We start from the raw sequence: 27,074 nt of genomic DNA, 5'->3' as shown, positions 1-27,074 counted from the left end.
GAAATCTCTTTGACATAGTTTCTTCAAAACAGGAAAATTTTGTACATGGTCGGGACTCACCGGAGAAGTACTATGATGCGATTCTCTGGTAAGTTTTTCCTTGTTCTTTATTACCCTGTGGTGCGACAGGTTCATAAATAATAATACTACAAGATAAGCTTAGTTCACAAATATGCTTTTGCTGAAGAGAAAATTTTGTTCATTCTTTTTTTTTTTTTTTAAATTTTCCTTCTCTCTTTCTCTCTCTCACAAAGAAACAGTTGTTCTTGCTTTTGAAAATTTGGGTTTCACATGAGAAGAACTTACCCCATCTCTTCATGTCTGTCATCTGCATGCATTTATGCACTTATTCATGTGTGTTTTCTTCTTTCTTCTTCTTTGTTATTTTACACTTGAATTGGTATTTTCAACTTGTCATATGCATTCTCGTTTCAGTAGTTCTAATTATTCGAAGTTTTTTTTTTCCTTCTCTCTTTCTCTCTCTCACAATGAAACAGCTGTTCTTGCTTTTGAAAATTTCGGTTTAACATGAGAAGAATTTACCCCACCTCTTCATGTCTGTCATCTGCATTCCTTTATGCACTTATTCTTGTGTGTTTTCTTCTTTCTTCTTTGTTATTTCACAGTTGAATTGGCATTTTCAACTTGTCATATGCATTCTTGTTTCAGTAGTTCTAATTATTCAACCCAATGACTCTTCTGTTTTGAGCCAATTTGCCGTACCTTCATCATCAACTAAAAGCTCTTCTTTATGATTAAAGTTTTGATTAATCTCTATATGCTGCTCATATACTGAAATGTGTTTGTCCTCTGCAATGCAGTTTGAGCGTAACAAAATGGATACATTTGAATTGGGGTGATGATGGGTTGATTACTTTATTTATGAGGATATGGAAACTTCTTCGTCCGGTAAATTCTTATATCCATAGTTTTATACAAACATATTTGTTTTCTCTCAACTTGTTGTGCGATTTTCTGTGCTTAGGATAGCCATATTTATGTAGCATTTACCCTTATCTTATGAAATGGCATTGTGAACAATGACTGAGAAATTATGCACAATTGTGGGCAGGGTGGCATTTTTGTGTTGGAACCTCAACCTTGGGTATCGTATGAAAAGAATCGTCGTGTGTCTGAGGTATTATTCTTTTTGCAGTCCCATAATCCATCTTATTCAACAATTACTGGGATGATGGTAAATGATATTTTTTTTCCTTAGTAAATGATTACTCAGAAAGGTCAGGTTAAACATTTAATGTAACCAGCAAATGAGCAATGATTTTTTCTTTTTTTCTTTTTATAAAGGGTGGAAGGGAGAAAATATGCCTGTTTAGTTGTGCTAGTGTGTGATGATTATTGGAAGCATTGTTATGGTAATCTTCCAAAGTTATTTTTGGGCTCTACTACCAGTGCATGTGTAAAACTTTTGTTATTAAATTCTTTCAAATATTTGATAAATTTAACATCTTCACTTTGAGAAGGGATTTTTTATTTTGGGTTAATACAATGGCCAATTCAATCTACTTTTGCAGACCACAGCAACAAATTTTCAAAATATCAAGTTGTATCCAAAAGAGTTCCAGGAAATTCTTCTAGATAAGGTATCTATTTTGTTTTGTTCAATTGGCAGTGCTGTGAGTGGAGGATGGCCTAATGGTATTACTTAAACAATTTTAGTCGGGTGCATATGTTGTAAATCATTTTCTGAGATCCAAGATTTTTGATATTTTGCAGATTGGATTTAGAACTGTAGAGGACATCGGTTCTGGTGGTTTATCCAGCAGCAAAACTGGATTCAACAGACCGATATTTTTATTCCGCAAATGACTCTTACTAGTAAATCTGCTGCTTCTGCATGGCTCCTGGTATAGGAAGCTAATATCTTTCCTTTTTAAGGTGAGAGTATGTGTAAGTTTCTTGGAGTTAAAATTCAGTTGTCAAATATTGCTGCAGCCTAACATAAGAAACTATATATCCATTGATAAAACAGGGAAATAATTACTTTTCGATGATCCATATTGTTAACCTCAATTGCAGCTTGGCTATCCACTTGAAATGTTGCTGTATTGGCAATAGAGTTAACATCTTTCTGGAGTTGAATGTATATTGTTCTAGAATTCGGAAAAGCAAAGGGAAGTTCTGTTTGTGCATCAATTGTGGAATATGTAGTGTTCTGCATATGTGTAATATACTCACACAGTTGGCGGTAAAGAGTAAATTCTTTTATCAGAATGTATTTTACTAATTGCTTACCTGATGCGCAGATATTTTCACCAATTTCAGGACTCGTGCTTTGTTATTTATTCAACTCAATGCATTTAAATTGATCTTTTAGACACGGGCATTCTTGATTTCATCTTGACTGTAGTTACATTATTTTATTAGCTCTTATCATGGTATTGGTTAGGTGCAAACCTGTGTCAAACTTGTATCCCTTCAGCCTCACCACTGCAGTTTTCTTAACACAATTAATACAATCATTGTATCTGAATGATTTTTCTTCAGGTAATTGAATATAAATGCATCTCAACGTAAATGTGCAGGTGAGGCTAGTTCAAAGACTCTACTTCCACTAAAAGCACATTTTCAGTTTCTTTCCTAGGCAATTACCACAACGGATGTGGAAAAAAAAAAAAACATTGAGGAGCCAAAGCTGTCGTCTCATGGTGAACACTGAACACCAGTATATAGTCTTTGATCGACATTCGAACCAACCATTCTACCATTGCAGCTTATTACTTTGATCTGATGCATGCCCAAACTAGGAACAATGACCAAATGCTCACCCGAGCTTTCTGTGATCTCTAGTGAAGAAGATTCTGACACTTTAGTTGGATGCTTTGTCCTCGATTCTTTTATCAAGACAGTGCTGATACATCTGACGAGGACTGATGTGTCAACGAGTTCATGCATGGTAAGGCAGCAATATCAAAGCTCAAGTCATTGGCAAGGTTGGTTGGAGTCGACCATCCGCAATCCGGACCCTGGGATTGTGCTGACTAAAGCCGTGGGTGTCTTGAAGGATTTGAATAGTAGGGAAGCACCGTCTTGGTAAACTGTTCTTGTTTGGCTGTAGTTATTTTTACTATATCCCTTACTGGAAATCTTCTACCTTCGGGAATGGAAGCAAGGGTTTAGGTGAATTTTATGCATCTCAACCAGACTGCTTGGACATAGCGTACGACAATGGTATAAAAATATTATTTCACATTCTGATCTCTCCTAAGCAAGCTTTTAAGATCCTAACACCACATACGCATTATTTGCTATCTCAAAATTTACTCCAACATGTTAATGTAAATAATAGATGAAATGAATAGAGGATCAGGTCATATTGCTAAAAGCTTATAAAGGATAAAATTGTGATTAAAAAGAAAAAGAAAAAGCAACATTTCACATGAAATTGTTAAACAGATCAAGTATTACTTATTTACTTGTTTGTTTTTATATAAAATAGTTCATTAATATTTTACCCATTTGATCCATAACGTCAAACAAAATTGTAACTGCGTCAAACAATGCAATGGTTAGTGAGCAACAAATTCTGGTGTCTAGTAAGTGGCAATTCTGTAAAAGTCCGACGGCACATAATTAACAAGTTTGACAGTATTGCTATAACTATCACCACTTGCATATGAAATTTGAATCCATGGATGATTCAAAACCTATATCCTACAAGCAGAGAGGATTGGAACTCTATTGATTGTTGCTATAAACCCAGAACCAAGGCACTCATGCACACCAATTAACAATGGTTCGCAAGCCTGGATCAAACTGCCTGGAAAACGAAAACTAGGAAAGTGTTAAAGACAGCTCACATAGCAAGCCATACCACTCCATGCTGCACCAGACAAGGCAGCAACTACAAGCATGCCCACATTCCCTAGTAAGACACGGTTTTTCTCTGCCGGCTTCCTGTTACACAAATGCCAAAAACAGAGGGGACAGTTCATGGTACCCTAAAGAGAATGAATTGAAACAACAATGCATTTCTGCAGCTTTGTGCGGCCACTGACTGATGTTAGCCTACTTTTACTGGATAGGCTAAACTGTCTTCAGAATCACAAATCCATTTCCAATCCAAATCTTCTCTCCCTCCCTCAGGATAAAAACGCTTGTAGAATTAAAGGTTTGAAAAGCACAAAACAATTCCTAGGAATACCACCAATGAAACAACCGGTCCGAAATTTCACAAAGCTTAAAGGCAGCTCATCCCTTCACAATGCTTTTATGAAGGTAGAGGCAACCAAATCAGTGATCCTGGAACAACTACAAAACTAGTGCAATCATGTCACTAACACACTGATGTTCAAAATCTCCGATAGAGGCAGCTGTCAGCCACTGACCGTAGAGAGCCCTGTATATCAGACAAATACGTGCTTTCAGAAGTCCAACATCTAAACATATCTGGGAATGCAAGTACCGAAAAACTAAATCAGAGAGCAATAACATCGCTTCAGAGACTATAGACTGTTGAAACTTCTGAGTAGGACAATTCATATTAATCGCCTCAAAATTTTCCATCCTGAGAGGAACTTCAGAAATCAGCAGCACTAATTGATCACTCATACTCTTAAATTTATCAACCATTATAAATCCAAGAAAATATACGAATGCTTATCTCCCTCATAAGTACCTAAAATCTATACTTGCATAGTTGCATGATTTCTCACTCAAGAGTCAAATTACCAACACTACAAAACATCCCAAATGCTTCAGTAATCTCCCTCATAAGTACCTGAGATCTGTATTAATATTGCTGGACAATTAAGTTGATATGTCAGACCAATTGCTGGCCTGGGCCTTCTTTAATTCCCAGGAATTCCATTCAAACACACAGTCCTCACATTGAAAGTCACATGGTTGATAGGCACATACCATTTCCTGCGGGCAAGAGAAATACAGATTTGTGATCTCTTGTCAAAATCAGAAGGGAGACTAGAACCATACTGCCCAGATGTCGAGATCTGCAGACTTTTGAGCCCACATAAAGACTATTTTTCATTAAATGACATCCACTTCATGCAATTTTCCACTTTCAGCAGTTAGCAACCTCTTCTTCAGTCAGAAGTAGCCATAGGCATATGTTTATGATCTTCAAATGCCATCCTAAATGGCCTATTCCTGTCATATTCCATCCTTCAGACAATATTGTAGAGAGAAAAAATTCCTGCAAATTAAAAAATATTAACTGATAATTGAGAGGGTTATTTAGAATTGCTTTTTACTCATGAACATCAATACGGAAACATTTCTTCAAAATCTTGACAAATTGATAAAACAAAACTAGAAATATTCATAATCCCTTAAGAATGAAGCTACATGATAATCTTGATCTCAATTTCTAACTTGAGCAAATTGAGCCACTAATTGACTTGAAGAATCAATTAGAAGGCAGAAAGATGGCATCAAAAGTAAACTGAAGCCAAAATACATCAACAACCTTCAACAATCTTTGAACACATCAGATAGCATTTCCAGAGTGTCCTGCTAAATGTAACACTACTTCGTACAATTTCATTTTAGAAATGACTAATTCTAAACTGAGAAGATAGAAGGTTGAGAGTAAAGCTGCTAAATATAAAGAGAACAATGGATGAGGAAAAGTAAGAACAAATACTGCCAGAAATCCACCTTGTGAGTAACAGAGAATCATATTAAAATACTTGAGAATCCAGAGAATCATGACATAACTCTAAATTGCCCTAAAGATGGCATCAATCAGATATCGACATGAATATTGCTTTTTCAGTAGAACACAGTAAGCAGAAACTGAAAGAAATTAAGGGAAGGAATCATGTCCTGGAAAATCAGACGAGCTCGAATCATTTTGGTGACCGTTGCCCTAAATGTAAACCACCACAATAACATCACATATTTGAATGAATAGAGTATTGAACCATAAAATTTCCTTCAATTAGATAGAATTTCTGCAATAATCTTGATTGATCTGGCCACTTATAACATACAGCTCTTGCTGAAATCCACAAAAATGACAAATAGAAAGGAGGGAAAATAAATAAATAAATAAAATAATGATTTTATCTCCTAACAACCTAAGGATTCTTCATATCTGAGGACATGACACATGGCATTGGAGCTAAATTCATGCTGTTTCCTACTCAGATTTCATTAATGAGGTTAATTAAGTACTACCAGATAACTGGGACAGAAGACAACAGATACTAAATTTGGAAGATTGCACCAGAAAAACATAATCATGGTTGAAGCAAAACAAAAATTCTACTGACAACCATATGGCAAAAGCAAACTGAATAGTTAAAAAAGGGGGAGGAGCTGAGGGGAAGGGGTGAGAATTCTTCACATATGACTAATGTTACAGAGAACCATTAATACAAGGTTGAAAAGTCATTCATGACATCTATGTACAGCTCAGGAACCATGCTTTGAGTATCTGTATTTCATATAACAGCCAATGTATCTGTAGTCACCGTAAGAGGAAAAAAAAAAAATGCGAGCTGGGATCACACTAACACAATTCTTCAAATCAGCAGCACATATTCATGAGTGCGACACTAACAACTTTTCCACCAGAATCACAGTAGAAACATAACCTCAAATAATCACAAATTTGTTGCCTCCACAAATGCAACTCTAGAATCTTCGTGACCAGTTCCATAGCTAAAGACATTAATGAGAACAATTTGGTCAACACACTGATGGGTGAGGAAAAAAGCAGCTGCAATAAAAAAGAATCCAACTTTTAACACATGAATTTTCCCCTTCACAAATGGGAGCAGAAAACCCAAAAACTGTATGAACTAGATAATTACCAATTCATCACTTGGCAGAAGAAATGCGCTGCAATGAGGATATCCAGCTACTTGAAGGACCGACTTTGTTGCTGTGTCCATGACTAGTATTTGCAGCTTCTGTGGGCATCATAGGTTTTGAGGCATTTCTTTTTGAGGCAACAGCATATGAAGTGGATGGCATATGTGCATCACTTGCAATCTGCAAAAATTAACTTTAATCAACAGTGATTCATTTGAAGTCTCTAGGAACATAACATAAAAAAATATATCAAACAAATGCATGGGTATTAAACCAGCATTTGATAACATGAGTAACATCAGAATCACAGTATTATAAAAAAAAAAAAAAAAACAATTCCTACAGGCAACAAACATATTTCTAAATGGATGTGCTACTCGAACTTTATAATTTTTCTTTCCATTGTGCGGTTCCCAGATAACTTACATTCTTGTCAACAGTATAATCGGGATTCAAATGCTTTCCTAATGCTGATTTGAACTGCATGCGCATGCCAGGAGCAGTCATATTGCTCGATCTAATGTGCTCTGTCACATCAGCTGAGTGTGGACCATTAATGCTTCCTGTCAGTTACAGAAAATGCAAGTCTCAGTATTATTCTAAGCAACAATAAATTATTAATTCCCACCTATTTAAAAGATACCTTGTAACACTCCTATGCAAGTTATGATTCAAGATTAAGGAACAAAAGGATCTTAGATTGAGGCTCATAATTGTTTGATATGTAAGAAAAAAGTGAATCAGTTGACCTTTTGTAATTTATTAATGTTAGTATTACTATATTTTTTTTTTGTGGGGGGGAGGGGGGGTAGGGGGAGAAGTAGTATTAAGTTACTATTAGGGCTTTTGGGCCCAAGTGATGTCGCTATAATTTTAAAGCCCATTATGTTCAGGTTTCAAATTATTATAGTTCTTTTAGACTTCTACTTTCCAAGAGGCCACAGCCTTAAGTTAGTCACCACATGCTGATCTAACCTTGGCGGTTGTTCATATCCATTGGCACTGCATGACTGCTCCCTCCAGGGACTGGCTGTAAGGCATAAAATAGTAAATCTAGTCAAGATCATTAATATACTATTTACTGCAAAAAGAGCTACAAAAATATTTAGAGCAGCTCATGTAGAAACTTGTAGACAGTATCCATCAATCATTAAAGTGAAAATACATAAAGTTAGGATAAAAAAATAGAGTAAAATATAGAAATAAGCAGAAAAAATACTAACAGATACACGAGGCTGAGGTCTATTTTTCTGCGCCTGCTGGAACTTTATGATGGTCCAATCAAATATGTAATCAAATTCATATCCTGCCATGAGAAGAGACAAATATTAACTGTTTGCAACAGAGCACAGAGCATAACTTGATAAATTGCAATTTCTACCCAGATTCAACTTATAAAAATAGGAAACAAGGAAAACATGTTCAACTTGATGCCCAACCCCCTAGAATCAGCAGCGAAGCATTCATCATTTACCAAATGACATCAATCTTATCTCCAACCAGGAGACAACTTTAATCTCACATAACAAATTTAATGTGCATATAATTAATCTGACTAGGAAAGATATCTACCGTGTCAAATTGGAGTTCACATTATGGTTATGGCAAGAATGTTTAACATATGCAACTGCACAAAATAAGTTTGAAGGTTTGTCCCTCAATACCTTCGCGAGAAAACAAGTCACGAAACAAACGCTTTAAGAAACCGTAATCAGGTCGCTGATCAAATGTCAAGGAATGGCAGTAATGGATGTACGACGCAAACTCGACAGGGTGAGATTTGCACAGAACCTGAGGAGAAAGAAGTCAAACCAATAAAATTTATTCTTGAACCAAAATACACTCATTTTCCTACACACGTAATTGGTACACAAACCTCAATAGGAGTTGATAACTTCTTCTCACATATTTTGTCATACTTCTGTTTCTTTGTTGCAGCTTTTAACCCCTGCCATGGAAGGCTGCTCACAAATACATTCGAGTCAATTTCAAACACAAATAAGCAACCCAAAATTTGTTACACACTAAAAGAATTTTTTTCATACATCTTGTCCCTCAATAGATTGAACAACAAAAAGCTTATAGGCATAGGAAATAAATACCAGAAATTACTATTTCAGAGAACTAAGAACTCAAGGAATAGTTGCTTTAATCAAACATGAAGGGGGAAAAACATGTACCTTCCTCTCAGAAAATATAAAAGCACGTAGCCAAGAGACTCCAAATCATCCCTCCGACTTTGTTCTGAGATGAACACACCAAAAAACAAAGGAAAAAAATATGAGCTCAATTCAACCAAGCAAGAAATGGAACTTCAACAAATAATACCAAATAAGAAATTAATATACTCTCTAATTTTTACCAATTCCAAGGTGAGTATTGCAACTTGCATACCGTGCAGTTCCCGTTAAGTTTTTGTTTTCCCTGTGAAAAACAATGGTTATTATACATTTTGCAAAAATTGAAAGGTTTTCCAACGAATTACCCCCTCTGCTAGCCTAACATGTTCACTGGAGATAATTAATATTAGAGGTCTACAAGGCACAAAATAAGGATAACTTGTGTGGCAAAGGGGTTTTCAAACATCAGGTAAGGAGGAGGAAACCAACAACTAATAAATAACATAAATATAAAAAGAAAATACCTGTAAGGAATATGTCGATTAGTTGTAGCATCGCGATATCTTTTTGCAAGTCCAAAATCAATAATGTAAACCTGATAAGGAATTACAAGCACAGATTTAGAAAAGGGTAGAACAGAGAAATCAATATAAAATAAAAGAGATGGAACAATCCGAGTGAGTTGACAGGAAAGAATTTGTTGAAAAATTGATACCTGATTTGCTTTACGACCGAGGCCCATGAGGAAGTTATCAGGCTTTATGTCTCTATGCAAAAACCCTTTAGAGTGTACATACTCTATTCTTGTAATCTGCAACAAGTCAAAGATAATATGATCAAATAATTAAATATAATTAGTACAAGCTCATTTCATTGCAAATAAACGGAAAATACAAGCTCGCACTGAAAAATTTATCAGTGATAAATACATACTACTTCATCATATTACACTTACCATTTGATCAGCCAACATTAAGACAGTCTTTAATGAAAACTTCCTCCCACAATACACAAACAGATCTTCAAGACTTGGGCCCAGCAAATCGAGCACAAGTGCATTGTCCTCCCCATCTACACCCGACCATTTTATGTTGGGAACTCCACCTACAAAACAAAATACAAAAATGAAAATAACCAAAAAAGGAAAATAACTCTCAAATCCACAATTAAATAAAGTTAAAAGGAAACTCAATTATAGAACGACTTGTGCTTACTTCCTCCTTGAAGAATATTGTATAATTTGGCCTCATAAAGCAGTTGCGGATGCTTTGTTTTACTATTTTCCTGCCAAAAAAAAAAAAATCATCTGATAAAGAGTTTACAATACTAAAATTTCAAGCAGCTAGGTATATAATCCGTGTTATCAAGTGATAATTCATTTTAGAAAAGGAAAAAAAAATCATAAACAGGTCATGAACTAGATGTTGCCAATTCTAACTCAAACAAAAGGACAGAGTCTCAAATAGAAACTTACAATTTTAATAGCGACGATCTCAAACGTATCCATATGCGTAGCTGCAAACGAAGAGTTCACACGGATGATCAATCAGCTCCATACAAACATATTATATACAGATTCTTTTAAAAAAACAAAAAAAACTCACCGAGATAGATTTCACCGAAGGAACCGCTGCCGATTTTTCGGCCGAGTTTGAACTTGCCACCGATGATCCGATCCATGCTGGCTTAGATCGGCTGAAGAATCAGAACATGAAAGATGTGGCAAATGTTTTTTTTTAAAAAAAAAAATTGGTAATTGGATTTCGTGATCCGATAAAAGTAACTGAACGAACAGAAAGATACTTTATTTGTTTGTAATATTGTGTGATATTATTATTATTATTATATAGTATCCGTCAGAGAAGAATTTGAAGCCACACAGAGGAGAACTCGGCAGCAAGCCGACAGATTGGAGACGCTGTTGCTTTTGTTGTAGAGGATAAAGATGGAAATTTCGGAGGGTAGTTTTGGAATTCGGACTAGGTAGGTGAGGGGTTGACTTGTTGACTAATCACGTTTATATATTTGTTGAGGTAAGAATGAAGGCGAACCCATTTCCTCAGTCATATGGGTTCGAGTTCGGGGGCTCTTTGTAATTTTCTTCCAATCGGTAAAAATAGTTATCTTTGTTATTGATTCGCAGGTAAAATAAATATTTTTTTTTATAAAAAAAAGGTAAAATAAATATTTTATTAATATTTGGAAAAGTAAAAATTTAAATTGTGGTATAATACAACTTAATTTAAGTGATTCTAATAATAAAAATGGTAGGTGTTTGGATTCTTTAAATTAATTAAACTTTTATTGATTAATTATGGATGAGTCATGGGGGAAATGGATCTCGAAGGATGATGTTGACGATTTTCCGAGTTTGTTGACAAATCAGAAATGAGCTGGCATATTTAGGGCGGTTTAGTGGTGTTTTAAAAAACTGTTACCTATTTTTGAAATTAAAAAAATAATATCGATATTGTGCTTGGTTTGGTTTTGGAGGAGAAATGACCAAAATCCGTCTGATTTAAACCAACTATTTTGAAACCTAACCATCTATTAAAACGTTTATAATCATACTCACTCTTTGAAGGGTAGTTTGATCTTTTTAAAAGAAAAATTTTGATACATCATAATTAAAGTTTTGTTATCTAAAAGATTCTCATTCTCTTTTTATCTTTTTTTAAATATTTTTTATTGTCTTTTCTTATTAAATGAGTGGTTAATATTAAATTTTATATTTATTTATTTTTTACTTTATTTACAATCAAGTTAGCTTTTCCTACGTACAATTTTAGGACTTGACTAGCTTACAGAATCTGTAAGCTACAGACTGCAGCATCAGTCGTTGGATGTGGAGTGAGAAACTAAACAATAGAAAATCGGATGGTGGGATGACGGGATATGTTTGTTACAGATTCTGTACTATAGACAGGTCCGCAATTTTATATTTATTTTTTCACTATTTACAATCAAGTTTAACTTTTCTTACGTACATTGTTACACTAAATGGCTAAAATTAGATGGATTTAATGACCTTGATAATTAATTTTAGCACAGTAAATTACTAATTTTTTCGTCACCCGTACGCTCCTTCCTACATTTTTTTTCCCTTCCAATTTTTATTAAATCACATAGTACATATTTTTTTTTCTTTCATATTCCATTAACCAAACATTTACACATTTACTCAAATGAAATGAAATTCAAGATGAGGCGAAAATTTTGATCCCTCATTTATTTAAAAAATAAAGGGAAATTATCAGCTATATACTCTTAAATGACACCCGTATCAAACGTGTGTGAACACTTTTCAAGTGTATAACTCGTATACTCTAAGTTGACAAAACACTTGTGCCGTCCACCAATCTGTTAACTTCTGTTAGAAAGTTAACAGAATTGTCGCAAATTGATTATTTTGCCTTTGAAACTCAAAATGAGGTAAAAAGGATAAATTTACCCTAAAAATTAACGTAAATTTTCAATACATAATTTTTTTATTTTGTTATTAACAATACATTTTTTATTAAAAAAATGAATTATTAATGGTACATATTATTAACAATTATCCATAAAAAATATCCATATTATACCATAAAAAATTATTAACAACATATTATTTACAATTATACATATAATAACATAAAATTTCCAATTGGAGCTTGGAGGAGTAGATCTTCAAAAATTTAAATTAAATTTTGGAAGAGTAGATTCGGTTGTAAAGTAGTTTTTTTTTAGTAATTATTAACAATTATATGATAAATGGGATGACATGTCATTTTTATTAATATATATCATATGACATGTCATTTTTTACTAGGTAAATGGAATGACATGTCGATTTTTTTAAATCAAAGTTTCGTCAATCTTAAAAGACTAAATTACTCTTATGATGTCAGTGCTTGCAAACGGAAGTTAACGGATTGGTGGACGGCAGAAGTGTTTTGTCAACTTAGGGTATACGAGTGATACACTTAAAAAATATTCATACACGTTTGATACGGGTGTCATTTAAGGGTATATGGTTGATAATTTTCCAAAAATAAATGAAGGGTGGAAGTTGGCTCTTTATAATAAGTCGTATTGTATATTGTGTAGGCTAATGCGCAAATCATTTAGGAACTTTTTACAAACCAGTTGAAGATATTGGGTCAAAGTGCAAATAGCAACCAATTGAAGGATTCAAAATGCAAAGAATGCTAACATGGCAATTGGTAAGTAAAGATAGATCAATTTGTTATCTTCATAACAAACCCATAACTGTATAAAAGAGCTGATTTGTTAGCTCAATTTATAGAACTTGTACCCTTTGTTTTCTTGTAAAAATCATTAGATTCTTGATTTGTTGGTCAACATTACATTTTCCCCGTATCCAATTATCTTGAACTGTGTGTTTTGATCAATAAAAGTGTGCTAATTTTTCCTTTAAAGTTTCTATCATATACACTATGTTTTGTAATTTTATTTCTGTTTTTGTCATCAAACTTGATCTTTAGTCAAGCTTCTATTTCCTAAGTTGTGATAATCTTGAAACCACTAAAAGTGATATTAGAGCTTCTAAAACTCGAGATTGATAAGTTCACCATTAATGGACTTCTCTCTTTAGAAAATAAAGATGAGAGCCCTGCTAGTTCACCAAGGTCTTGAAGCAGCTTCAGAAGAAGAAGATCCCATAGGAGCCTCAAGTTTAATGTCTAGTGAAAAGAGAAAACATATCATCAATAGAGCTCGCAACACTCTGATTTTAAGTTTAAATGATTTATTCTAAGAGAGATCTTAGATGAGAAGACAACATTAATATGGAATAAGGTTAGAGCTCTGTGTATTAAGAAGTCTCTATCTCACAGGTTGTATAAGGGAAAGAACTTTAATACAAGATTATTTTGATCAATTTAACAAGATTGTACTTGATCTTGAAGGATTAGAAGATGTCAAGATTGAAGATAAAAATAAGGTTTTCTTCTACTAAGTTCTTTGCCAAAATCTTATATGGGATTTTTTGATACTATGCTTTATGGTAGGCACACTCTAACCTTAGAAGATGAGAAAACCTCATTGAGCTTAAAAGAAATTGAAAAGAAGGAAGCAAAAGAACAAGAATCGAGGAAAAAGTCAAGGAAAGAATCAAGAAAATGCTAAAGATAAGAAGAAAAAGAAAATAAAGTAATTCTACTGTAGAAAAGAAGGTCATTACATCAGAGGTTGCATAGAAAAGGAGTGCCAAAAAAGATCTAGAGATGTCGTTGTGCCTCAGCTACTTACAAGGTTAGTGGGTATTGGATTCATATTGTTCTTTTCATATATGCCTCATTAGGTCACTCTTTTATGAATATTAGTCTATTTATAGTGGTAGAGTCCTTATGGGAAACAACAGTGGGTGTAAAATTGTTGGCATTAGATTTGTTAAGGTAAAGATGTTTGATGGGGTCATTAGGATTTTACATGAGGTCAAACATGGTTCTAGAATAAAGAGAAATTTGATTTTATTAGTAATGTTAGATGACTTTAAGTTTTTAAGTCAAATAATGGTGGGATTAAGATGAAAGGGCATATTGTTGTGATGAAAGATAAAAAGAATAATGGTATTTATGTACTGATTGGTTCATCTTTACCAGTAAATGCTATGATGACAACCAAATTTAATAAGGGTGGGCAAATAACTTGACCCGATCCAATCTGATATGAAATTTTTCGGTTTTGATCAAATACGAATGAAGGCTCCAACTTGATTGGATCGTAATCAGATCAGATTAAACCTAGTCTAATATGAAAATCTTTTTGAGTTGAAGAATAAAATTCTAACCTAAATATCTAATCTAATCGATTACAAACACATACACACAAACTCACTCACTATCTAAATCTAAACTAAAGCACAAGAAAAGATCAAAAAAGTGAAAAAAAATCAAATACAACATACATATAGCCAGCCAGCTAGCCCAGCCTAGCCAGCTCACCACTATGAAGTTAGGCCATTGCAACGCAACCTCTTCTCCACTACGACACAATCTGCTCCACCATGACCTCATTGCAATATGCTCCACTATAACCACTGTTGCAAGTTGTCTGATTTCAATTGTACCGTCTCGAAGTTGACCAATCGCCACTTTCTTAGATCCAAGCCTAGCTAATAGCCTATTAGTAGTAATAGTGAAGATTTGTTTGATGATATATATTGAATAATTAATTTTAATTTCGATTACAATTTTAATTATTTAAATTCAATGACTTTTTATGCTTAATTGTTTTTTGTCAATTGCTTCTTTATTATTAATAGTTTCTTTATGATCAATTACAGTTTCCTGAGTTGGTTTTGGTTTAAGATTCTCTAAACCAAAAGATAATCAATCGAGCTTTTAATTAATTTTTTCTAGTTATGATAATGATGATTGTTTGTTTTAACCAAATTTTAGATAACCCAATTAAAACAAATAAAGTAATTTAACGAATGAGGGATGTAAAGCTGCTTTGTTATATTTAAGGTGCTCTATTGCAAGATGGAGGAGTTTAGCTAGGTAAGGTGAGTGTTTAACAAAAAAATGAGGAAGATGAGATGAAAATGAAGATAAAGGCCACTAAACTCGAGCTAAATGAGTCCTACAAAACAAAGTCAAAACTAACATTAGAGGTAGAGCTAGTAATGGCCGCCAACCACACTTCAGTACTCAAGTTAGATTTTAAATAATAGGTGATAGTCATAAAGTCAAATAGACCTTGAAGTTATCAACAATGGTGAATATGCTTCGAGGAATAAGATGAGTGAGTAATTTTTAAGTAACGAGACACCATTTGGGAGCAATTCTTGAGATTTTGTAAAGTGTGTCTTAGGTTTTGGTAATTTCAGACGCATGGCGCTTAATAAATAGTTGTCCTCCCTCAAGTGAGGGCATTTCTGTAATTTTTTTGTAGTCACAAAGACGGTGACATTTATAGGCTTGGAAGGCAAAGAAACCTCCAACTAGCTTTTTGCCTCCAAGATAGAGCATATGGTAGTTTCTTTAATTTGTAGTCCTACTACTTTTTGGGGCACTACAAAGGGTAGTTGACGTGGTGTTCTTCTATTGTTCTACCAATGAATCTTCATTTTTATTGCCTCTTTATTCTTAGCCAAACGTGGATATTTTTTATTTTTCACATGATGGCGTGCACTATTCACATGCGGGCTCCAACCACTAAAATCTAACTTTCAATAATTCCCTTTGACATGTCTACTTTACTAAAACTGCCTTTTGCTTCAAAGAGCTTATCTCTCAGTTTTCTGTGAGCTATCTTGGTGTTCTGGTTAAATGATATAGTTTTTCTTAGTTGACCTTTCTTTCCACATGTCATTGGGTTATTGGTTCGAGTTTGCACCTATAATTCCATTCGAACATTATTATTATAATAATTATTATTTTATTATTTTAATATCAAAATTAAGAAATCAAACATGATTATTTTGCAAAAATGAAATATATGGTGCCTTAATGGTGCAGTGGGTTCTTTATTAAGAGGAGTGCTAGGGGACTGTTGTAGATTCCTGCTAGTCTTTATCTTTAAAGAAGAAAAGTAAGAAAATAAACTCATTTTGATTTTTATTATTTATTATCTGAACCTAACTCGATCCATGTATAATCCTAACTTGATATTAACTAAACTCAATCCGATTTTTTTATCGGATTGAATTATATTACAAATTCATATTAAGTTTAGATTTTTTTCCCAACTTGATCAACTCAAAACCTGATTTGAACCCAAATTTGCCTACCCCTAGAATTTGATATAGAAAAGACTAAGTTGTGGTATCTTAGACTTTGTCATATGCGTGTTAAAAGTTTTCAAGAACTTAAAAGACAAGGCTTGCTGTGTGGTGATAAGATAGGAAATCTTGAATTTTTGTGAAAACTATAATTTTGGTTAAGCATACATATCTAAGTTCTTAAAGGGTGTTCACAAGTCTAAGCATATTTTAGATTATGTTCATTCTAATCTATATAGACCAAGACATGTGTCATTTTTATCAAGGAACAAATATTTCATGACTTTTATTGATGATTACTAAAGAAAGGTATGGCTTTACATCCTTAAAATTAAGTATCGAGCTCTTTAAAGGTTTTGAGATTGGAAAGTATTAGTTGACAATCAAAGTGGGAGAAAAATTAAGGTTTGGACAATTGATAATGGTTTGAGTGATGTAACAAGAAATTTGAAGAATTTTGTCAAAATTATGGAATAATAAGACTGTCAGATTCACTTCCTAGCAAAATAGCTTAGCTGAAAGAATAAATTGGACACTTGTGGATATGACTAGATGCATGAGATTAACTTTAAACTTCCAAGAAGTTTTTGGCTGTCACTACAGCCTGTGATCTAGTTAATAGAAGTCTATCATTTGTTATTGGGTTCAAAACATTAAAAGAAATATGGTTATAGAGGCCTACAAAGTATGACAATTTTAGGATTTTTACCTTCCCTGCATATACTGACATAAACCAAGGCAAATTGATGCTAGAGCCTTGAAAAAGGGTTTTTGTTGATTTACCTTGATGGACTTAAAGGATTTAAGATCTCATGTGGACAACATGGCAGGTGCATTATTAGTAAGGATTAATGTCTAGTAAGGCTATATTGATTAAAGAGAATGCAGTAAGTGACACTGATGTATACATTGATAATAATATGAATAAACTAGTTGAAACTTCAAAGCTCAAGGTAGAGTTTTTTTAGGATAGAGATTATAAAAAGGAAGCATATGATACTGAAAATAGACCACATAATGAAGTTGAAGACACTAAGGTATTAAATCACATGTGAGATACTTAACATGGAGTTGGCTAGAAACAAGGTTATCAGTTGGCTAGAAATCACATGGAGTTGACTAGATACACAACAAACTGACTTGCAAGACTATCAGTTGGCTAGAAACAAGGTTACAAGATATATTAAATCACATGTGAGATACAATTATGCTGATTTAATTACCTTTACTTTGATGAGTGTTGATGATATAATAGTTAAAGAATACAAGAATTAGACTAAGGTAATAAAGATTAATAAATATAAAAAATGGCATGAAGTCATGCAAGAAGAGATTGATTCCTTATTAAAAAAAACCATGCTTATACTTTTGTGTTAAATTTAAGTAATAAGAAGATTGTCAGTTGCAAATGAATCTTTAAGAAGAATGATGGAATTCCAAGTGTTGAACTTTCAAGGTACAAGGCAGCGCTTGGGGCTAGAGGGTTTATAAGAAAAAAGGTGTAGATTTCAATAAAATCTTCTCCTCCTATCAATCATAGTTTTATTAGAATCCTTTTAGTTATAATGGCTTTACTTAACATGGAGTTTGAGCAAATAGATATTAAAATTGCCTTCCTTTATGGTAAGCTTGAAGAATAGATATTGATGGTTCAACCTCAAGGCTTTGAGCATAAAGGAAAAAGAAGACTATGTGTGCTTGTTGAATAAGTCATTTGGATGGTCTCAAACAATCTCCCAAACAATAGTATAGAAAATTTGATGATTTTATGGTCACAAATGGTTGCCACAAAAGTAAGTATAATAGTTGTGTCTACTATAAAGGGTCAGATCATGATGGTGTTATATATTTGCTTTTGCATGTGGATGATATGTTTATTGCAAGTAAGTACAAATTTGATATAGACAAACTAAAAAACCAACTAAATGGAGATTTTAAAATAAAGGATCTTGGGCTTGGTAGTGCCAGAAAGAATTTTATAATGGAAATCACAAGGGATATAGTTGCTAGTACTTTGTTATTAAGTCAAGGAAAATATATCAGGATGGTTTTAGAAACGTTTCATATGCATGACAACAAACATTTTCTAACTCCTCTTGGTTATCAGTTTAAGCTATCAGTAACTCAATCATACAAGGCTATTAGATAAAAGTTTTAGATGAATGAGATACCATTTTTAGGGAGTGTTATATATGCAATGGTATGAGCTAGGCCTAATGTGGTCTATATAGTGAGTGTTGTCTGTAGATTTTTAAGTTGTCCAGATAAGACTAATTGAGTTGCCATCAAATGGATAATGAGATATCTCTAAGGTACTCTCTACTTATGGTTTGCTATGGGAAGTCAAATAGTGGTGTAAACAAAAGTATGGGTTATGTGGACTTTGACATTGTTGTAGATTTAGACAAGAAAAAGTCCATTATAAGCTTTTTTTTTTACGTTGAACAATTGTGTGATAAGTTGGAAAGCATCTTTGTAGCCAGTGGTGGCATTATCTTCAACTGAAGCTGAATTTGTTACAACTACAAAGACAATTAAAGAAGTTATGTAACTTAAAAGAGTTCTCAATGAACTTTGGTTGAATCATAAAACAATCCAAAATTTTTTTACAATTAAAGTGCTATAAAACTGATTAAAATCAAGTTTATTATGAGAGGACTAAGCATATGAAGCTACAATTTATTAGAGATGAAGTTGCAAAGGGCGTTGTGAGTGTTTTTAAGATCTACAAATATGAATCTAGTTGATACACTTAGTAAGGTGCTTTTAAAAGCTAAGTTTGAGTTATGTGTAGATCTAATGGCTGTCTTGTTGAATCCAAATTGAATTCAAGAGTGAATTGCGGTTGTTTGAAGGTTTTCTAGAAGTAGCTTCTGTGAATGGGCCAATTGGGTCAATTTGCAAGGTAGAGAATATTGTGTAGGCTAATATGCAAATCATTTTCGACCTTTTGCAAACTAGCTGAAGATGTTGGGTCAGTGTGCAAATAGCACCTAATTAAAGGATTTAAAATGAAAAGAATGCTGGTGTGACGATTCAAGACAGCTAAGTTGTTATATTCATAACAAACCCAGAACCGTATAAAATAACTGATTTATTAGCTCGATTTGTAAAACTTGTACTCTTTCTTTTCTTATTAAAATCCTTATATTCTTAATTTGTTGGTTAATATTACATTTTCCCCGTATTCATTGATCCTGTACTGTGTGTTTTGATCAATAAAAGCGTGCTGATTTTTCTTCAAAGTTTCTACCGTATGCATTCTGTTTTGTTCTTTGATTTCTAGTTTTTGTCATCAAGCTTGATCTTTAATGAAGCTTTTGGTTTCTTGGTTGTGATAATCTCGAAACCACAACATTGTATATAAGTTTTTGTTTACACCAAAATTTTGTAAAATAAAATGCAATAATACTATGCTTACGTAGTTGAGATACTTAATTTATATTTCACCAACGATGTGTCATTATCTAATTGATTGAAGTAATAGATAATTATTAAACTTTATTAATTTTAATTCAAATAATTAATTTCTATTGGTCGGCCAAGTTTATTTTACAAACACGTACTTTTACCGTTTAGATGGAAGATTATCCAATTTGCACTTAAGCAAACACTTTTGTGCTCGTAGAAGTGATTAGCAGAGACAAAATATTGTTGTTTATATAAGTAAGTCGTACCCGGAGTTAAAAATAAAAACAGACAAATAATGATATATGTTTTGTTAGACTACGCTGACTGAAATATTACAGTATGTTGGATTATATATCCTGAGGTGTGCAAAATAAATCCACACAATCTAACAAGCAAAGCTATATGGAGTTGTTGTTTCTTCAATCAGCTAATTTTTACTTAATCTGAAACCACATTCCAGGGCTGGGAACTCCTTTATAAACGACATACAGGAGATAATACCCAGGAGGAGTAATTACGCCGGACGGCGGTGCCTCAGCTACAATCTTATGTTGTCCAGGGGCAACATCGTTTATCACTTCAACCAATCCTAAGATAACCAGCCTTTGATTCATAGAGGTACCATGTGTTGTAAATGCTGGAGCGTACATTGTTATCCGAATATCACTCTGTTTGATTCCTTCTGTTGTTTTAACTTGTATCGATATCCTCTGTCCGTATCCAACCATACAGTCCGATTTGTCCAGCACGATCTCCGGCCTAAGATGAGCTAATGCTGGATCCAAATAGGGAGGCGAGAATTTCTCAACTCTAAGCTCTGTTGGGTACTTGTGGTCAAACTTGTATCCATCATGAGTGTTACTTCCTGCTATGAGAACTTTTCCATCAGGTAACAGCACGGAGACTGAATGGTACATTCTGGGAATGGTTGTTGGGGCTAATTCCTGAAACCTATGGTGCCGTTTTTCTTTAGTCTTATATAACGCTGGGGCTAAAGCTGGTTCCTCTGCATCATTCCATGCTGATGTACCATTTTGTGCACCATTCACCAACAGCACATCTCCCGTTGGAAGGATTGTCATGTCGCCCATTACGCGGCGTGTTGGCATCATTTCCTTCTTCCAAACAGGATTGGGTTCAGTGATTCTGATTCGTCCGCAGTCTTGCAATGCTGGCCAAAATTGTTTCTTGTCCTCCGCATAGTAAAATGCGTCCCACGCAGCACCACCACAGACCAAGATATCGGAATGGATTATCTTTTGGTGTCCTGCGTGTAGTTTTATCGGGAGGAGGACGGACATGCCTGACGCAGGGTAATTACGGGAGCCACCAGTAAGGACTGGATACTCGCGGATAACTCTATTGGCTTTTGGGTCGAATAAGATTGAACGGTTGTTGGAAAAAATGAAGAGATTACCATCTGTGACTAGATTAACAAAAGGGTATAAATTGTTCTCAATTCTGTAGAAGTTTTCCGTTCCGAAATGTCCCGCGAGCTGATCATGTGTTTCTCTGAGCAAAGGGAGGTAGATGGATTGCTTATTGGATTGTCCTTGTGGGGGAATGTACTCGTAGCTAAAGGCACCACGGCCACCCACAACAATAAATCCACCGTCAGGTAAAGTCACTTGTGTTGAGTACCATCTAGGTTCTGCAAGTGCCGTTGGGTACTCAATCCAGTCGCATGTATCACATGTCCATAGGTATCTCACTGTGTTTGCTCCTCCTTGATAACCTCCGGTGCCAACCAAATGTCCGTCTACAGTCAAGCCTCCTGATGAGCACCACGTGTCCGTCTGAATCTGTAATCAACAAATCAAAATAATGATAAACATATATTACTAAACTAAAGTTTGTTCCCACTTAGTTTATTAATCATTCTAGGTGCGGATATTAGCACTTTATAAAATTTAAACATTCGCACCAAAGGAGGACTCTGTTATTGGTGGTATTATAAAAGTGAATTGTAACCTTGAGTGGTTTCAATTTGGCTGTTTCAATGTCAAACAGGACAGAATGAGCCCAACAATCAACTTCGTTTGTCTTGGGGTCAATAACCCGGCAAGGCATTTTCTCTTGCGGCAACGGGATCTTTGATATTTTCCAAACTGTGGCATCGTACATTAAGACCTGGTTGACTTTGGGAAGCAAGATTGCATGCATGGCTGAGACGCCAGAATTAAGAGATACCAGCTCCCATTTCCCGGGAAATGGCGTTTTAACAGCGTTACGGTTGATTTCCAATTCCTCCCTATCGATATCTGCAATATTTTCATTGTGCCCCAACTTCTTCACTTTAAGTGGTGGAATTTCAATTACGGGATCGTCGTAAGGATCTGGAAGGAGTGTCGCGTATGCGGAAACCAACAAGAGAGGAAAGATACAAAGAAATTTGAACATGGTTTCCATGGTAAAATGATGATTTTAATTATTGCTATTTGATTAATCTGCTTGCTTTGTTCATGCAAAACTTTATTTATACTATTCTCTCGCTTCCCACATTTCACTCTCCGTCTTTCTCATGACTTGAGGCTGTGAAGAGTTTCAGGTTTGTCCAAAAATATCCTTAACTAAAATAGCATGTGTTCTTGTTCAGAGGACATTTGGATAGTCTTTAGTCGCTTGAAAAATGAAAATGAAATATGAAAGAGGTAGGTTTTGACTTTGAATGTTTTTAAGAAATTTTTTTTCCTTCATTTCTTGAATTTGGACCTGCTAATGAGAATGCCTATTGTGATTATCTTTCTAACATTCTATCGTCATATGTAATTATATATGTTGGTATCAATTTGCAATAATACATGTACATGATATATAAATATTGTAATGACGCGATCTACTAGCAAGATAATGTTGGCTTTGTGGTTTACTCACTCGTCCTTTACTCTTGCGGTTTTGTTCCTATTAGTCATGCAAAGAAAATGGAACCCATCTGACATGCCAAAAGCCAATGCCAATATATTCTCCATTCTCAAAATTTCTTGAATTATGCACGTCCGCGCAAGAAATACAGCTGGCTGATCTGAGTAGTCTCCCGCACGATATTGGACATTTCCTCTGTAAAATTCCCACCGCATCCCAGCTAAGGCTCTATTCATCGCCGGCCAATTCTTTAATCACTCTTCAAACGTCAGAATTTCTAATGTACCGACAAAGTAATTAGTTATAAAATTGTTTCTAGACTTAAAAAAATAATTAATTAATGATGTACAAATTAATGTAGCACAATAAAATTTGCTGCATGAAAACGTCAAAATATAATTTTTCTCGGATATATAAAGTCCAGGAAGGGCCAATATTTCTGCAATGGAAAATAGAGAAAATTTAGCCTGAAAATCGACAGCAAGATGCCTCATTGGACGCGCTAACCTGACCAAACACTCAATTTTACCCGGTCTATGATAGACTCTCTTTTGAATTAATTTAAATTTTTCTAGCTATTCTTCGAAATAAACATTTTTGGGTGTCAACAGGCTCCAAAATTACATTATTTATTTATTTATTTTTTCAAATCCCACCATCAAAGCAGCCAACTGAGCTTGGTAATACCAGGGCACTACTTGCAGGGCACAAGCTATATAAAGCCTTCAAAATGCACAGACAAAGGCATCCGATTTCAACTCCAAAGCTTGATAAAGCATATAGGACTCTACTAGGGTTTAAATGGCAAGTTTGCAGACTTTCTCGATGGTTCTTTTCTTCACTGCAATTGCATTTCATCAAGATTTTGTGATTGCCAAATTTTCCAAGAGCATGTATATCAACTGGGGTGCTCATCATTCTGCAATTGTGGGCAATGGTGAAGACTTGAACCTCGTGTTGGATCAGAGCTCAGGTGAAATTCATCAGCTTATCCTCCATCAAAATATTATATGGCAACTGTCTTGATTTTGACTTTTTTTTTTGTTTGAAATCAAGCAGTTTTTACAAAAAATAAAACCATTTTTCTCAACTCTTAATAAAACAATTGTATTGCCATTGGTTCAGGTTCTGGTGCCCAATCCAAGATATCATTCTTATTTGGAAGCATTGAGATGCTAATCAAGTTAGTCCCTGGAAACTCAGCTGGAACAGTCACAGCCTACTATGTAAGTGCATTAATTTGAGCTACAAAGCAAAGTCTGGCAAACATAAATATTGAAATGTATCATTGTCAATAAAGCTTTAATGTTGCAAGCTGCCAATCAGAACATATAAACATTTTCTCATGCCTCCAACAATAGATATTAAAATCATGAAGTGCTGACACAGGCATAATAACCAGAAAAGAGACGGAAAAGAACTACATGGTAAGGAATTCTGACCATCTCTGTTATCATAATTGTGCAGCTAACCTCTTCGGGGAGCCAACATGATGAAATAGATTTTGAGTTCTTGGGAAATGTTTCTGGACAACCTTATATCATCCATACAAATATCTACACTCAAGGAAAGGGAGACAGAGAGCAGCAATTCTACCTTTGGTTCGACCCAACTGCTGATTACCACAACTACACCATACATTGGAACCCGACTGAAGTTGTGTAAGTTAACATCCCAGGCACTTGCTTTCCTTTTCAGTAAATCATCATTATATGGAAATTTGAGACAGCTGAACCTAATTTGATACGATTTTCACATTGACAAAATGAAAAATAAACATGGAAGAGTTGTTACTCGACAAAACTTTTTGTTGTTATTCATCCCAAATTATGTAAGTAACTCATGATCCAACCAACTATTTGCCTGATCTCAAAATGAACCGGAAGCCAAATAAAAGCTAATATTTGAATGATCAATGCACTTTCAGGTGGTACGTTGACAGTGTGCCAATTCGTGTTTTCCGAAACTATGAAAAGGAGGGTATTGCCTATCCTAACAAGCAGGGGATGCGGACACACGTCAGCATCTGGAATGCAGATAACTGGGCAACTAGAGGTGGACTTGACAAGATCGACTGGAGCAATGCACCCTTCATTGCCAGATTACGCAGGTTCAGGGCAAGAGCTTGTAAGTGGAATGGACCAGTCAGTATAAGCCAATGCGCCGCCAAAACCCCTGGCAACTGGTGGACCTCACCCACTTATAGCCAGTTGAGCAGTGCCAGGATGGGTCAACTGAAGTGGGTCAGAGAAAAGTACATGATCTACAACTACTGCAAGGATACTAAAAGATTCAACGGAAAGATGGCTCCGGAATGTTCCAAACCACAGTACTGATATCATATTTGCCATTCAACTTCTCATTTCTTTTCCTACCACAAGCATCAAGCTTAAAATATAGTTTTTTCCCTTCACAAATGAATAAATCTTTCGAGTTAATTGTGTCCTAAACACACTGATTTTGTTCCTTTTTCTTTATTTCCGCTGAAATCAATTGTAATTTTATACTTCATTTCTTCAATCGAATGTGATAATTTAATTTAATTTAAGCCAAAGACAACTTGTATACATTAAGAAGCTAACAGATTGTTTCTTACAAATTAAACATCGTCAAAGAATGAATGAGAAAGTAGCAAAACAGAGATCAAGTATTAATACAAAGCCAAACACCGAGAACAATAGAAGCCATACCCAACAAGGAGAACCCGACCCGGGTCCGCTCGCCTAACAGCAACCCGAAAAAGGCGGTGGCAGCAAACGTCGTCGCATTGGTGACAGGAACAGCAAGGGAGATGGGGGTGTGACTGAGAATAGCAAAGAAAGTGGCAGAGGCAGAAAGATTTAGCAAGAAAGGCACCGTGTATTGCCAGATTACGAGGAGAGCAAGCCAATTTTTCAAAGAAGCAAAGAGCTTCTGGTGGAGCTTCAGTGATGAGCTCGATGGAGTCGAGAGTCTTCTAACGGATTGATCCCAAAGGAGCGCGCCCCGTCGCATCAGTGCGTTGGTGGCGCCCCAAACTAAGCCCACTGCTATCATCTTCTCTACGTCGCCGTTCATCGATCAGGACCAGGCTCTGCTCTCAGGCTTCAGTATACGATGTGCCCAACAAATAACTAACAGAATTGATTTTTCGGGATTAAAATGTAAAGCGACAGCGTTTTCTTCTGCCGATTAAAAAATTACGGGTAATTTTCCGTTGTCTCGCGTCAAGTTTGAGAAACTAACACAATTCGAAATATATATGATAAATTGATAAGCACATCCCTGGCATAATTTATGTTTATTTACGACTAATGTAGAGTTTATTTTTTTAGGTCTATTAAACCATCTTATATACGAAAATTAAATTGAGCCTTGACTTTATTTATGACTAATATAAAGTTTTTTTTGTATATTAAATTATTTGGTATTCGAAAACTAATTTGAACCCCGACTAATCTAGATTCGAGTCAAGTAGGACCACTAAGACAGTAAAGTTCTCCTAACAAATATTTAACACAACTACATTCATAAGTCTCGAATCAAGAACATTATTTAAATTAGAATAACCCAATTTCAACTGATTTACGCGCTTGTTGGTAGAGTTTATTCAATTCATCTAATGTATTTTAAAATTAACCAACCAATAGTTTATTGAATTCACAAATTATATTAGCTTTGAATAAACAAAGATATATATAAGAGTATGGTAGACAAAAATACTCGGGTTGTCTAGGCCCAGGCCCACGGACATGACCTGATCCTCCACATGAGGGTTTGGACAAAAGTTTAAGAAAAAAAAATCTCAAGTTAGATCCAATCCTCTATTTTTTTTAAAAAATAATTATTATAAAATTAAAATAATAAATTAAGAGTGATGCTATTGGCACCCCCTCTAAAACTCTCATAAAACCCCTTCTCTGAGAGAACCCCATTAAATAATTTTAAAAAATTATTATTTTATTTTCACATAATTTATTTCCAAATATACCCTTTTTGTTATTCTTTTATTAAGCCCCATGATTAAGAGATTTCTTTCCTACATGCATATATGCATTTTTGCAATTGTTTTTTAACCAAATAAGAATTGTGATTTGGTATTTAAAAACTCAATTAAAAATTAAATAATATATTGCAAAGTTCGTTCTCTTTTGTTCTGATCTTTGAGATAAAACTAT

General features: G+C 34.5%; 5 protein-coding genes across 6 annotated transcripts in view; 2 read left to right on the top strand and 3 right to left on the bottom strand.

The window, feature by feature from the left end:
- The window catches only part of LOC18055940 (probable RNA methyltransferase At5g51130), a 7,632-nt gene extending 1,282 nt beyond the window's left edge, over window positions 1–6,350 (top strand). Inside the window, exons 4-8 of the mRNA XM_006451176.2 lie at window positions 9–88; window positions 822–909; window positions 1,073–1,138; window positions 1,533–1,601; window positions 1,735–6,350. Of these exons, the coding sequence (XP_006451239.2) occupies window positions 9–88; window positions 822–909; window positions 1,073–1,138; window positions 1,533–1,601; window positions 1,735–1,827 (396 nt within the window). The 3' untranslated portion in view covers window positions 1,828–6,350. The remainder of the gene's footprint in view (window positions 1–8; window positions 89–821; window positions 910–1,072; window positions 1,139–1,532; window positions 1,602–1,734) is intronic.
- Window positions 6,299–10,836, bottom strand: LOC18055794 (casein kinase 1-like protein 3). 2 transcript variants are annotated; one of them, XM_006451172.2, is made up of 15 exons: window positions 10,520–10,836; window positions 10,390–10,430; window positions 10,130–10,199; window positions 9,871–10,019; window positions 9,631–9,726; window positions 9,440–9,510; window positions 9,158–9,219; window positions 8,976–9,039; window positions 8,672–8,756; window positions 8,460–8,586; window positions 8,019–8,101; window positions 7,771–7,825; window positions 7,222–7,358; window positions 6,795–6,975; window positions 6,299–6,642 (listed from the first exon to the last, which is right to left on the bottom strand). In XM_006451172.2, exons 1-14 carry the CDS (start codon window positions 10,593–10,595, stop codon window positions 6,802–6,804), a joined length of 1,290 nt encoding a protein of 429 aa, XP_006451235.1. In that variant the 5' UTR covers window positions 10,596–10,836; the 3' UTR covers window positions 6,299–6,642; window positions 6,795–6,801. The 2 variants fall into 2 exon arrangements, with proteins under 2 accessions (XP_006451235.1, XP_006451236.1); XM_006451173.2 differs by having other exon boundaries at window positions 6,299–6,700; window positions 10,520–10,835.
- A 9,451-nt stretch (window positions 10,837–20,287) lies between these two features.
- LOC18055793 (aldehyde oxidase GLOX1) lies at window positions 20,288–22,484 on the bottom strand. Its single transcript, XM_006451168.2, has 2 exons — window positions 22,027–22,484; window positions 20,288–21,857 (listed from the first exon to the last, which is right to left on the bottom strand). Exons 1-2 carry the CDS (start codon window positions 22,462–22,464, stop codon window positions 20,490–20,492), a joined length of 1,806 nt encoding a protein of 601 aa, XP_006451231.2. The 5' UTR covers window positions 22,465–22,484; the 3' UTR covers window positions 20,288–20,489.
- A 1,234-nt stretch (window positions 22,485–23,718) lies between these two features.
- Window positions 23,719–25,305, top strand: LOC18055792 (probable xyloglucan endotransglucosylase/hydrolase protein 26). Its single transcript, XM_006451167.2, has 4 exons — window positions 23,719–23,890; window positions 24,043–24,143; window positions 24,385–24,578; window positions 24,845–25,305. The coding sequence occupies exons 1-4, from the start codon at window positions 23,719–23,721 to the stop codon at window positions 25,251–25,253; spliced, it is 876 nt and encodes a 291-aa protein (XP_006451230.2). The 3' UTR covers window positions 25,254–25,305.
- Window positions 25,306–25,471: 166 nt separating this feature from the next.
- On the bottom strand, window positions 25,472–26,109 carry LOC18055791 (transmembrane protein 234 homolog). Its single transcript, XM_006451166.2, has one exon. The coding sequence runs from the start codon at window positions 25,972–25,974 to the stop codon at window positions 25,561–25,563; it is 414 nt and encodes a 137-aa protein (XP_006451229.1). The 5' UTR covers window positions 25,975–26,109; the 3' UTR covers window positions 25,472–25,560.
- Between the last annotated feature and the right edge of the window lie 965 nt (window positions 26,110–27,074).

The sequence above is a fragment of the Citrus clementina genome, unplaced genomic scaffold (genome assembly GCF_000493195.1).
Source record: "Citrus clementina cultivar Clemenules unplaced genomic scaffold, Citrus_clementina_v1.0 scaffold_1, whole genome shotgun sequence".
In the NCBI taxonomy this organism is placed as follows: domain Eukaryota; kingdom Viridiplantae; phylum Streptophyta; class Magnoliopsida; order Sapindales; family Rutaceae; genus Citrus; species Citrus x clementina.
Note: the sequence above shows the minus strand (reverse complement) of the source record. Positions and strands in the feature narration are given on the sequence as shown.